This window comes from Gorilla gorilla, chromosome 1 (genome assembly GCF_029281585.2).
Source record: "Gorilla gorilla gorilla isolate KB3781 chromosome 1, NHGRI_mGorGor1-v2.1_pri, whole genome shotgun sequence".
Classification (NCBI taxonomy): Eukaryota; Metazoa; Chordata; class Mammalia; order Primates; family Hominidae; genus Gorilla; species Gorilla gorilla.
Genome location: NC_073224.2, coordinates 185,724,442 through 185,737,800, shown reverse-complemented (window position 1 = coordinate 185,737,800; position 13,359 = coordinate 185,724,442). Strand labels below are relative to the sequence as shown.

At 53.3% G+C, this 13,359-nt stretch overlaps 1 protein-coding gene across 12 annotated transcripts in view; it reads right to left on the bottom strand.

Annotated features, from left to right (window-relative positions):
• SSBP3 (single stranded DNA binding protein 3) overlaps positions 1-13,359 on the bottom strand; it is a 179,228-nt gene that overhangs the window by 10,295 nt on the left and 155,574 nt on the right. For 7 of the 12 annotated variants that reach the window (XM_031004657.3, XM_031004641.3, XM_055349709.2 and 4 more), the window contains 5 exons: positions 5,759-5,847; positions 4,681-4,729; positions 3,991-4,026; positions 3,420-3,474; positions 1,702-1,772 (listed from right to left, as the gene is read on the bottom strand). In XM_031004657.3, coding sequence (XP_030860517.1) covers positions 1,702-1,772; positions 3,420-3,474; positions 3,991-4,026; positions 4,681-4,729; positions 5,759-5,847 — 300 coding nt within the window. The remainder of the gene's footprint in view (positions 1-1,701; positions 1,773-3,419; positions 3,475-3,990; positions 4,027-4,680; positions 4,730-5,758; positions 5,848-13,359) is intronic. The other 5 variants (XM_031004649.3, XM_031004660.3, XM_055349713.2 and 2 more) reach the window with 1 other exon arrangement.

Sequence of the window (13,359 nt, the reverse complement as noted above, 5' to 3'; positions counted from 1 at the left end):
TGGAGGTCAAAAAAACCTTGATTTAGAAAGATATGCCTCAGACTTGAGAGACTCAATGTCCAATGTGCCTCCACCTCCCCTTCTCCACATGCCCATTCCCACATTCTTTTCTGCACACCGCGCAGTACATTCTGTTTGGGTTCTTTCCTCCCTAATCCAGTTGTGTGTGTCCTCGCATCTGTCATTAAAGTAACATGGTCATTTAACCTTCTTTCCCAGTGATGCCTGGGTCATGCTCGTGCTGTCATTGTCACCGTTCTCATTTTCATCATCTGAACTCTTAGGAAATACGGTCACAACATTCATGATGTCAAGACTGAAACCAGCACCGTCTAGACAAAAAGCCCAACACTGAATCTGCAGCAGACTCCTAGGCGAGTGCTGCTAACATGCATGACTGCAGTGTGCGGAGTTGCAGCCTGAGTGATGTGATCCATGGTGAATCACAAGTCCTGATGCCAGCATCCACGTCAGGCAACATGGCGACAGTGACCACCCGAGGCAGATCATCCACGCCATTTCCATCCAATGCTACAAATGGTGCTGTCATCCCTCTGTGTGGGTTTTATACTTTCCACCCAACCTTCTGCATCACTGACAAAACCCAGGACTTTCTGTGTCCTGGGATTCTTCAGGATGTGGGGCTTTTTAGTGTTAAAAGCCAGATGGTTGGTCACACCAGTGAGGACCCTGGCAAAGGAGGCAGGCCAGAAACCATCCCTCAGAGGGCTGCTGGATGTAGGCAATATCCAGCACAGGGCAGCCAGCGCTCGGTGTTTAACACGTGGGGTGATCCGGGTGTCACCTCAGGAACGGAGCCAACAAAACCAGAGTGCCCCAAAAGGCCCTACCCCCTCAACCAGGCCAAAGCCTCGCACTTTAGGGCCCCAGGCCCACTCTCTGGCTCTACAGTCTGTAGACCTCCTTTTCAGACCCTGAGCTCCTGGAGGGGCAAGGCTGAACAGGTTCACCTGAGGCCTGCATGGAGGAGGAAGGGAAGGAACTAGAATGGAACGGTTGCCTGTGGAGGGGAAGCAGATCAGGCCCTGACCTCGGGCAACGCCCGCTGGGTGAGGAGACAGGCTGCAGCTGACTAACCAAGTCCCATCCAGTGGGTGCAGGGGACACAGGAGGAAGTGGGGCAAGCAGTAATCAGAAATGGGGAAATGTGAGCTGCAACATCACCCAAGGGCTGTAACTCTGAGAGGCAAAGAAGCTGCCAGGTATTGGGAGTTCCAGAGCTCCTGGAAGCAGCACAGGCAGGCGGGTCCCCCAGCGAGCCCTGTCCCCTTGCTGCTGGCTCCACCCTCAGCTCCATAGCCCCAGAAACAGGCCCAGGAGGAGAGGGACTGCCCGGGCCAGCACAGCCAGTTTGCTGGGCAGAGACCAGGCCAGACCCCACCTGCAGCCTGGCGCTTCCCCCACCAGCACGGCAGGAGGTGGCAAGTCCCAGCAGCACAGCGGGCGCCCTGGCTCTAACCAGAGGGTGGGCATCGTCCCACCCCTTCCTCTCCCACCCCCTGCCGCCTATGAAATGGGAACTGAGTTGCCCAAGAGTTAATCACTTTTCTGACGGTTTATTTTATTCATCTTTGGTAACAAATGGCTGAAATCAATTAAACTTGCTTTCCCCTCAGCTGATGAAGTTAATTATGATTTGTTATGGTGTCTGATATGTAAATTATTAGAAAGCAGACTTACGTTGGACCGGCTGCCTCCAGGCGGCACCGGATTAATCATTGTGTAGATGTTGTCACTGGAATTTGTTGAATCTGTAGAACAGTGGAAACCCACAAGTCGGGGTGATTAATTCGTTTCTTAATTAAAACAAACTCATGGCACTTGAACTCATTCTTTTGTATTTTATCACCTAAAATTTCCTCTAAGTACCACCATTTTCTGGCTAATTTGTATTTAATGAAGATTCACAAAGTTTTTAATCACAGAAAATTCAACTGTGAAAACCACTCAACCCCAGCAGTGTGGACACGGCACAGGGGGATTACGGGTTCAAATTCTTGTCTCCCCACCCCACACGGAATCTGGTCCCCAGACACTGCCTGGGACAACATGGGGGCAGCAGAACCACCACCTGTGCTCTCCTCCCACCACCCTACAAAGTGGTTTTAATCAAATCAGGGAAAGGGAAATGTGGCAAATTACCCAGAGGCCACCCTGCCAGGCTGATGGGGCAGGAGGGAGAGGCAGGGATGGGGCTGGAAACGCATTCACATATGGAGTGGGTGCATGTGGCCCAGTCGGAATGTAGGTCATGCAGCTCATCAAAATGCAGCAGCAGAAAGAGAGAGCCGGAGTGGGAGCCCAGGATCCCGGCTGCGGCCAGCTCCACCCCTGCAGCTGAGCAGCTTCCCTGCTATGGGGAGCCGAGGAGGGGGCGGGGGAGAGTCCCCTCCATCTCCCCAATTAGCCAAAAAAGTCTCCAGCTAAAACGTTTCTATCAGGAGCAGGCGCCGTAATTCTTGGGCAGAAATCCAGCTACCTCTCACTTTTTATTTTTGGGGTGGGTAAGGATCGTATGTTGAATTCCTTCTAGCTGGCTGGTATGCTATTCTTAGCTGGGAAAGAAACATAATTGTGATGCTGTGTGTGTGTGTGTGTGTGTGTGCGTGCGCGCGCACATGCCCACGTATGTGCACGCATGCCCTCTTTTGTTTAAAGAAACAGGGAGGGCTGGGCGCGGTGGCTCACGCCTGTAATCCCAGCACTTTGGGAGGCTGAGGCGGGTGGATCACCTGAGGTCAGGAGTTCAAGGCCAGCCTGGGTACATGGTGAAACCCCATCTCCACTAAAAATACAAAAATTAGCCGGGCACGGTGGTGCATGCCTGTAATCCCAGCTACTTGGGAGGCTGAGACAGGAGAATCGCTTGAGCCCGGGAGGTGGAGATTGCAGTGAGCTGAGATTACGCCATTGCACTCCAGCCTGGGTGACAGAGCGAGATTCTACCTCAAAAAAGAAAAAAAAAGAGGGGGGGGGGCAGGGGGGAGAAGGGATCTCCTATATAGAGGACCAGAAGCCAGGAGCTACGGAAACTCCAAAGGTAGCATGCCTCAGAATCCTGGTCCCAGGATGGCAGAACCCCAAGGCCCCTTTTTGAGTCATCTGGGGAAATGCCCACCCTGAACAGGGTTCTTCCCGACAAAAGGGATTCAAGGGCAACGAGAATCCCTGTTCCTGGACTGTTCTGCTCAGCCCTGTCCTTTATGGAGCAGCATCAGAGGAGTAGGTTAGTGTCATCAAGGGACCCCCCGCCCTCTAAATGCCCAGTGGAAGATGTGCTGCCCAGGAAGGAGTGGCTGGTAAGCTCTGGCTCTGCCACAGTGCCCCTCCAGGTCTCTCTGGCAACATGCCCCACCCTCCACCACTGGACCCCCCACTTTCCCCTCAAGCGCTCTTACCTGCGGGACTGGGCATAATGGGTGTTCCTGGAGGGCCGCCACCACCAGGGGGTCCCTAAACATGAGACAAAACTGACATCAGACGCCCACGGTGGTAACGAACATGGGGAGGGGCTGGCATCCTCCCTGGTCAGCAGCAACTGCTCGCCCCGGGCCCAGCCACTATTCATCTTGCTACACCCCCAGCGCTCACTCAGAGTCAAAGTACTCAAGCTTGAGAAGGGGACCTGGATGTCCCCTGTCCCTTTCTTCAGACCAAGCGGCCCCTGTGGGTGTGTGTGCCTGCATTATGTGCTCACAGGCATGCCCACTGGAGAGGCCTGCGGTGGACGCCAAGCAGCCCACTGGTCAGCTCTCCAGAAGGCAATTCCACCCCCAGGTCTGGTTTGGGGATTTCTGGGCCACCTTGGGTCTGTACAGATGACTGAATATTGACAGCAAGTTCTAGCAGTTTGGAACCTCTGCTCAGAAGAATGTGTGAAAGGGAAAGAAATGGGGACCCCAGAGCAGTTCTCTTGCACACTCAGTCCCACGTGGCTAGACATGCAACGCCCCAAACCCACACACTTACCACATAGGTACCAGGTGATGAGGAGGAGTATGGAATCTAAAAACAAGATGTCAGGGAGCCCCACGTCAGAGTCACTGAGTGCCCTCAGCTGCCAAACCTCCCTGAGGACACGACCCACTCTTCACAGGAAAGGCATCGCCACCCAGTGAGCTGGCCACCCGCTTGGTTCCCCTGGGAGGGCTGGGACGTGGCTGAAGCCCAGTTCTCTCTGCTACATTGAACTGACCCTGAGACCCTGGTCTCTTACTCCCCAGTCCTGGGAGGGAGCCACAGACACAGGGAGGACATAGAAGGCCCTCCGGTTTGAGAGGGCAGGAAACAGCTTTACCCCACATTCCTCTGGCCTTCACCCCACTGTCTGTGCTGAGCACCTTACCCGCACCTTCCAGCCCTGCTGGGGAGGAGATGGGTAGAGGTCTCCACTCTGAACAGTGCTCTCTGAGCCCAGGTTCTCAACTTACTCCTTAGAGGAGTGGGCTGGCTGGGCAGGCAGGGCAGGGGTGGAGCCCTTGATGACCCCTGCACATTACTCCCAGGCCTCCACCTCCACACGGCCTTCTCCCTAGAAGCATCAGGAGAGTCCTGCTGCATCTCCCACTTCCCGTGACACCTACACCCAGGGACAGTAGCTCCCCTGCACCCAGAACCGCTCCCCTGACAAACACCACCCCACCCGACCCAGGTACTCACTGAGTTAGCACTGTTAGGATTGGGCCAGGGTCTGCCAGCTCCAGGGCCCCTGAGAGAGGGAGAAAGAGATGTGGACAATGAAAAAGGCGCTGTAAACTCCAAGCGGTGGAGGCAGCAGGGGCAGAAGGAAAGGGCTGAAATCACAACAGGAAGTCCTTCCTACAGCCCTGCGGTTTAGAGCCTTCTGGCTCAGGGCAGTAATGGGTAACTTCATGGGTGGAAATCTACGAATTGCTTTAAATTATAGGTAAACTTTACAAAGTATATAAAATTAGATTAAAAATATGTGAAATTCCCTCTGCATGTGCATTTTCCTAGGAAGGGAGTCCACATTCTCACAATGGGGTTAAAAATCACAAACGCACTAGAGAACAGTGGCTTCAACAAGAGTTGAACAGGGGTTCAACTCTTGACCCTGCCACTGAAAGCTGTGTGAGCCTGGGAAAGTTACTTCACCTCTCTGTGCCTTGGTGACCTCATCTGTAAGGGGGTTATAATAATAACCGCGTCAGGCCGGGCGCGGTGGCTCACACCTGTAATCCTAGCAATGTGGGAGGCTGAGGCGGGCAGATCATTTGAGGTCAGGAGTTCGAGACTACCCTGGCCAACATGGTGAAACCCCGTCTCTACTAAAAATACAAAAATTGGCCAGGCATGTTGGCGGGAGCCTGTAACACCAGCTACTCAGGAGGCTGAGGCAGGAGAATCGCTTGAACCCGGGAGGCAGAGATTGCAGTGAGCCAAGATTGTGCCACTGTACTCCAGCCTGGACAACAGAATGAGACTCTGTCTCAAAAAAAATAAAAATAAAAATAAAAATCATCACGTCATAGGGTAATCATGAAGATGAGGTGAGCTGATGCACGCAGCATGCCTGAACCGTGCCCAGCACACAGAGGCACTCTATGAGGCTGAGCTCTCATCACCAGGATCATCAATATCCTCATATTACCGATGAGGAGACTGAGGTCCAGAGAGGTACCAGCAATGACCCCTTATCATGAGTCTCCCAGGGTGCTGGCAGAGGGTGGGGGAAAACCTGGACTCTGAGCCATGGGCCGGGTCGTTTTTGCCTTACATGTTAATCCCGGGCATGGCGGGGCCGAGGGAGTTGGGTGGTGGTCTCATGCCGCTGCCGTAATTCTGCAACGATAACCAAGGGTCAGTCTATGAGAAGAAGGGAACCGGAGACAGGAGGAGGGAGGAGAAACAAACAGACAAAACATAGTGAGAGGGTTAGTCTGTGAAAAGGATTGATGAGAAAAAATAATACATTCTTTCAAAAACGGTGGGGCGGGTGGGAACCAAGTCACAGGGACCACAATGACAAGCCAGCACAGAGGGACAGTCACAACATTCAGTACATTTTCAGGAGCTTTCGAGATGAAGTTCTCAAAAACATGTGGCTATCCAGCAAGCCGCTGCCCTCTGGGCTCCCATGATGTCATCCTGTACCTTCCCCCTGGGCTCAGGCGGGTAAGAGGGGATGGACTTGGTCTTGGAACCCACTGAGAGGCTCTGAGGTGAGGAGGCAGGGAGGCGAGGGGTGAGTGTCAATGTGGATGGGAGCAGGCACTCCTGAGAAGCCTGCCCGAGGCTGGTGCAGGCCCAGGCCTGGCACATACAGACACGCCAACCTGCCCCAGGTCCAGGTGGTAGTCCTACCCCACCCATGTGTCAGCATCAGAGGCCCTCCACAGACATGATGCTGGGAAGCCAGAGAAAACTCCATTTCTGCACTCAGGGATCATCACTATGTGTGTGTGAGTTTTTTTTTGTTTTGTTTGTTGAGATAGCGTCTTGCTCTGTTGCCTAGGCTAGAGTGCAGTAGTGCAATCATAACTCACTGCAGCCTTGACCTCCTGGGCTCAAGCAATCCTCCCACCTGAGCCTCTCATGTCATTGGGACTACAGTCATGCACCACCATGCCCAACTAATTTTCGATGATTTTTTTTTTTTTTTTTGGAGATGAAGTCTCACTCTTGTTGCCCAGGCAGTTGTTGTGGCATGATCTCGGTTCACTGCAACCTCCACCTCCCAGGTTCAAGCGATTCTCATTACTCAGCCTCCCAAGTAGCTGGGATTATAGGCGCCCACGACCATGTCAGGCTGATATTTGTATTTTTAGTAGAGACGGGGTTTCACCATGTTGGCCAGGCTGGTCTCGAACTCCTTACCTCAGGATCCACCCACCTCGGCCTCCCGAAGTGCTGGGATTACAGGTGTGAGCCACCGCACCCAGCCTGCCCAGCTAATTTTTAAATTTTTTTGTAGAGATGGGGTCTCACTTCATTGCCCAGGCTGGTCTCGAACTCCTGGGCTCAAGTGATCCTCCCACTTCAGCCTCCGAAAGTATCGGGATTACAGGCGTGAGCCACTGTGCCCAGCCAATGTTTGAGAGAAAAGTCTACACAGAACTCACGAAGTCCCAGCAGTGCAGATTCAGCTCAGGACAGCCCACTGAGGCACAGCGGGGTGGGTCACAGGCACCAGGCCTTGTATCACGCGCATCTCTTGCTATACAACCAGGCCAGTGTTGCTCGTGACCCTCTCTCCAAGTGTCATTTTCCCTGTAGTCATACATGCGTTGCTTCCCTGCTCCCTGCTTGGCAGGCTCCTACTTGTCCTCCAATACTCAGCTCCAAGAGCAGCTCCTCTAGGAAGCCCTCCCGACCCCACCCCTTCGGGCTGACTGCTCCATCCCTGTTACTCCCACAATGCCTTCTAACCTCCCTCCCCCGCCACCATGCCACACTGGGTCTGATCATGGCCACGTGTCTGTCCATCTCCCATCTCTCCTAGTGGACTCCAAGTGCCCTTTGAAGGTGGGGCTGTGTCTTGATGATCATATACCCCCCACCCCATGCACCCAGTGGCACAGACTGGCACTCACTACGCCGGCACTGAAGCAATCAATGAAAGACCGAAGAAGGGAATGCATGAAGACCAAAGGGAGCCTGGCTGCAGCTTAAGCTCTGTCCTTGTAGGAGAACTTGAAGTAGGTTGCTGGAATTTTGATGGCAAAGGAACAGCCAGCATTCACTGCCCTTTACTGAGTGCATGACACACTTTATGTAGAGTCTCTTGTTTGATCTGTGTGAAAACTCCAGGAGGCTGGGATTGTTCCCACTTTACAGAAAAGGAGACTGAAGGTCTGAGGGAGAAAGTTTTGCCTCAAGTTGCAGTGAGCAAATGGACAGCTAGGATTTAAACCTGGATCTGCCGGCCCCCAGATTCTGTATGCTTAGCCAAGCAACTGGCGGGAGGCGGGTGGGAAGGGGGACAGAATGGGAAGATGGAGACCTGGAGCCTGACACACACAGAGCCAGTATTGGGCTGATGGTGGGTTCTGCATCCAGGGATCATCTTCCAAATCTCACCACCCTGGGGCCACCTGCTCCGCTTGCTCAGCCACAGAGAGGCTTGGAGTCTGGAAGGATGTCCAGACAGGATGCAGATGATCTCAGGAGCAGCACCAGGCTGGCTGACAAAGAGCCAGACCCGGAGCCAGAGAAGGCAGGCCCCGCCTCACCCTGTGGCTGCTCAGGGCATGGGCTTCAAGCAAACAGTGGCAGCCTTGTGGGAATGTGCTGGGGCCAAGCCCACTCTACCACAGGGTGAAGAGCAGAACTCGAGACCTGAGGTCAGAACACAGGAAGGCTGGCCTTGGCTTGGCTGCCTGCTGGTGACTTTGAGCAAATTACCAAATGACAATAGTGCTTATTCCATGCCCACATGTACCACAGACTGTGTGTGCACTGCCTACAATAAATCGTCACAATGACCCCTTTCCTCCACCCACTTTAGAGACCAGAAAACTGAGGTAGAGAGGAAGAATGACCCCACTGTGCAGTTGTGCGTGGCTGAGCTGGGGTGAAGCCCTGCAGCATGGCTCTGGCTTTGGACCCACAATCCCCTCTGCTGTGCTGCCTTGTCTATAAAATGGGGACAAAGAGCCCCATGTGTTTCCAACCTTGCAGGTCTCCAGTGGATCAAATGAAACAATGGTTCTGAAGTGCCCCGTAAGCCCTAGGAGGTGTGCACTGATTTGGGACGTCAGCAGCAGAACAAACACCAAAGCCCTTAATGCTACCGCAGCATTGCAGAAGCTTGGGTCTCAAAGGGACCTTTCTAATCCCCTCTACAAATCTCAGCCTCATCTCCCCACCTGCTGCTCCAGGACAAGCAGCTTGCCACCTCCCCAGGCCTATTCTCCACTGTGTGTACAGCCCAGCTGACTAGAGAGGTCTTCCAGATGGAGTTCTTTTCCAGGACTGCAGCCGCCTCTCCCATCCAAGAGAAAGGCCTGCACCTCAGAACAAGAGCAGAAGCCTGGTATGTCTCAGCATGGAGTGGGGTGAGAGGAGATGATAAGTAGGTGCTCACTCCATAGAGCCCTCTTGACATGCAGTACGCAGCGCTGAGCTGGGAGGCTCCAAGTGCACTATCCTGCCGCTCCTCACCCTGCCTGGCCTTCAGGAGCCTCTCCAAGAACCGGCATGGCAGCTTCCTAGAGGGAGCTTCTCCACCAGTCCTGCCGCCTATAGAGGCACAGACCCTGGAGAGCCACTTGCACCTCATCATTTCATAGATGACAACTTGAAGGCCCAGAAAGCCAGAGACGTGCCCAAGGCCACACAGATGTCAGGAGCGAGTAGCAGGCTGAAATCTGGTTTGCAGGGAAGTTTTCTCACATAGGGCAGGAATGCCCAGAAGTTCAGACTCAGTAGAAACGGGTTCCCTCTTTGGCCAGCTCCTGCCTGCCTACCTGCAGCACCACGTGGCTGGAGGTGATGACGGTGAAGCTGTACAAGGGTCGGTTACCAACCAGGTATCCCTCTGCCATTGGCACCGCTCTGCAGGGGCAGGGGCAGCTGGGCAGAGGGCAGGAGCCTCCAGTGCAGCCGTGGGGCTGGCCACATTCACAGGGGCCACTGTCTCAGCTTTGCACTCCGCCAGGTCCACAGTGAGAAGGGACCGAGCAGCTGTCTGGGGCTGGAGCCTGGAGGCGGTGGCTGCTGCTCCCTCCTGCCACATCCTCAGAAGGGCTTTCTAGGTGCCCACTGTTTAAACCTCGATCTGCTGGCCCCCAGAGTCTGCATTCTTAGCCAAGCATCTTGTAGGAGGCAGGTGGGAAGGGAGACCACACAGTGCTGTATTTCCCTTAGGGGACAGCTCTCCTAGTCTTTAGGACTCACCTACCAGAGTGGATTTGAGGCTGTCCAAGCCATTTTCTGGGCAGCAGGGGCCTGGCCATCTCATGCAGGACCACCAGAGAAAGTTCCTCAAGGGGCCCTTTTCCTTCCTCACCAGCTCGGGGTGCTCAGGACCAGAATTAATGACCCACCCATCTCTTTTGGGGGCCTCTGCTCAGTGGCACTGAGCTTGGACTGGCCCTGGATCAGCCCCAGGAGATGGGGGTGGCATAGGATTGTCCCAGGGGCTGTGGATTCTCCTTCATCTGAACTCTCAAATGCAGACAAACCAGGATAATGACCTGATTCTACTCTGTCCTGGCTCCAGCCCCAGCCTGAATACCAGAAACAACAACAAGTCGGTGGCTCTCAGAATTGGCACCCTGGGGTCTGGGAGCCACCGCACTTCTGATGGGGGCTGGCATTCTCTCTACTAAGTCCAACCAGGAGCCCCTCAGTTTTAGCTTCGTCCTATTAGAATTCACTTTTGAAACACTAGGATAAGAGGTTACTACCTGATACTGACATACATAAAACTTTTTAGAAAGAAGAGTTCTAAGTGGAAGTACTATCTCCTTTCTGGCACTGGCACTTTACGAAACCAGAGTAAAATCTGTCTGAAGCACTGATGACAAAGGACAGGGTGATGCCTGCATTGCTGGTTCCTGTGAGACATTTAGGCTGACATGTGACACAGACTCACAAAATGCAATGTCACTCCATTCGGTTTTGAAATAAAGTAGCCCTATGACCGACCACACTGTACCTATTCTTTGTTCAGAAAGTTCTGGAGTGGTCACTGGCTAAAAGCAATCTAATTCCCGGCTGTGAATCACATGCCGATCGTCTCCCACCTTTGAGCCTGGTCTCAGCACAGCACTGTGTGTGTTGTGGTGCTTACTTTATGCTGAAGGGGCTGGCCGCCCTTCCTGACAGCCCGGGCTGTGGCAGTAGGCAGGGCTCCCTCCCACAAGCTCAGGGCCTGCGGGAAGGGGAAGGGATCCACAGGACACCATGTGGGGACTTCAAGTAACATTTCACAGCTGCTATTTCGCCCATCCTCCAGTAGCCCCATGAGGCCATCACTTGCTGCCCATTTTGCAGATGACAGACTGGAGGCCCAGCCAGGCTGAGCTGCTGTCAGGACTGTGCTTTCCAGAACTAAGTTCTGAGCTTGTCCCTGTCCTGTCCACAGGGCATCATCCTCAGGGGAGAGACAGAAATGGCCTAGGGAACAGGGAGAGTCTGCCCTCTCCCTACCCTCCACCTCAGAGTCCCAAACCACCAGGCTCTGCCGGGCCCAAGATGAGCCGTAGGTGACCACAGACCCTGTAATCCATCCTGCACCATCAACCTTGTCCGGGCCCAGTGCTACATCAATGCCAGGCTTTCCTGACCCCAGTGATGGGCCAGTGCAGACACCCTGGGTTGCTTCAAGGGACGTTTGGCTCTGGGATTTAATACTCACCCTACCCAGAGGAGTATAGGAAACATGGGTGAAGCACTTTAGGGTCTCCACATTGACAAAGTAAAATAAAGAGCAGGAGATATGCTTCCAGAGTTCCTGAGGTTGGCAAGGGTGTGTAACGTAAACAAAGACGGGTGAGCCTCTCTCCCTCCTGCTGGAGACACTCCTAGGGTCTAAGGGGAGCTCTACCCCTCGTACACTGCTTGGGTGAGGCCAGGAGAGTCTCACTGCAGGGCCTCAGCCGCTGGGACCCTCACTTCTTTAAAGTGTGCCAAAGAGTGTGCTGGACTACGGGTCAGGGGCAGACATGATGAGACATCCACCACACCCAGAGGAAGTCCTGAACTGCCAGCACACCCTGCTGCTCTCAAATAGCCTGACATCTGTTCCCAGCCTTTAGAATCTCAGTGTTACGATGGTCCTAACAAACTGTTAATGACTTTGCCAGAAAAAGAAAAAGAAGAAATTAAAAGCAATCACCAAACCCAAGCAACTAGAGGTCTTAACGTTGTTTTTCAGTCCCTAAAGTTGGAAAACACAAATAGCTTCCTTAGGGGGAGCACCCTGTGGCCAATATCACATTGAGAACTTGACCTGGCCAGGCACGGTGGCTCACGCCTATAATCCCAGCACTTTGGGAGGCTAAAGTCGGGGGATCACTTGAGCCCAGGAGTTCGAGACCAGTCTGGGCAACATGGCAAGACCCTGTCTCTACTAAAAATACAAAAATTAGCCAGGCGTGGTGGTGGGAGCCTGTAGTCCCAGCTACTTGGGAGACTGAGGATGTGGTGAGCAGAGATGATGCCACTGCACTCCAGCCTGGGTGACAGAGTAAACCCTGCCTCAAAAAAATAAAATAAAATAAAGAATAAAAAAAAATAAAACTTTTTTTATTTTTTAAAAATTAAAAAAAATTTTCATAAAAAAATTTTAATTAAAAAAAAAAAAATTTGATTCCTGTTAAAAGAAAAAAAAAAAAAGGAACTGGACACTGGACCCTGCCCCTTCCAACAGCCCTCCAGGTCAGGCACAGTTCTTATTCCCATTTTACAGATGCAGCTGCTGAGCCTCTGAGGATCCATGGGCTGGGCGGTGGCATTCAATTTTCCCTCCTCAGATTCCATCCTCCTGAGTCACACAGATCCCATGACATCTGACAATCCAAGGCCACTGCTGATTTCTACAGCAATAAAATGTGACTACTGTGTGGCTTAGGCTGTGGGGAGGGAGAGCTGTATCTGACTCAGGAGAGGGGAAGCTCTGCTCCTACTCTGCCCTTTGCCCCCTTCCCTAGGCAGGCAGCCCTGCAGAGGTCAGCTCCAGGCGGCTGCCAGGCAGGAAGGGGCCACTCTGGCAGCTTAAAAGGAGCTAGCAGAAACGCGAACTTTGGAGGATTTGAGGAAGGAACAAAACCAGAATATTGGAGCTGCAACTGCTGCGGGCTTGCTTCCTTTTAGGATTATGGGGCTGGCAGAAGACAAGGACCTCCCTAAAATCTTTCAACACCACAGATGTTCCAACCACCACAGAGGAGAAAGCGGTGGCTTGGGCTTGCTGTAAATACAATTCTGGGATGGAGCAGAGGGCTGTGGTTCTGTGGGGCAGACGCCTCTCCCTACAAAAGGGAGCACGTGTGGGCAGGAATGGCGGGGGCACTACTCCACCCTCAGGGGACCCAGAAACCAGTGCAGGGGGCCCAGAGCCTGAACACCTGCACGCAACCAAGGGAGCGACCAGTGCAGCAGACTCCAGGCAGAACAGAAAAGAAGGGAAAGAACACCTGAGAACAAGCCCCTTGCCTTATTCAGACTTCCAGCTTCCTTTAGTTAGGGGCTAGAGAATTCCCAAGGTGGATGGAACATCGCGAACGCTCTGCCAGGGCTGGGGTAAGCAGCGAGATGGTTCCACAGCAGAACACCTGTCAGCACCAACACCTGTTGCTCGGACACCCCTACCTGGGGGAGCAGAGCTGGCCACGAGGGGCGACGACTTTGTTGTGACTGTAAGAGGTATGT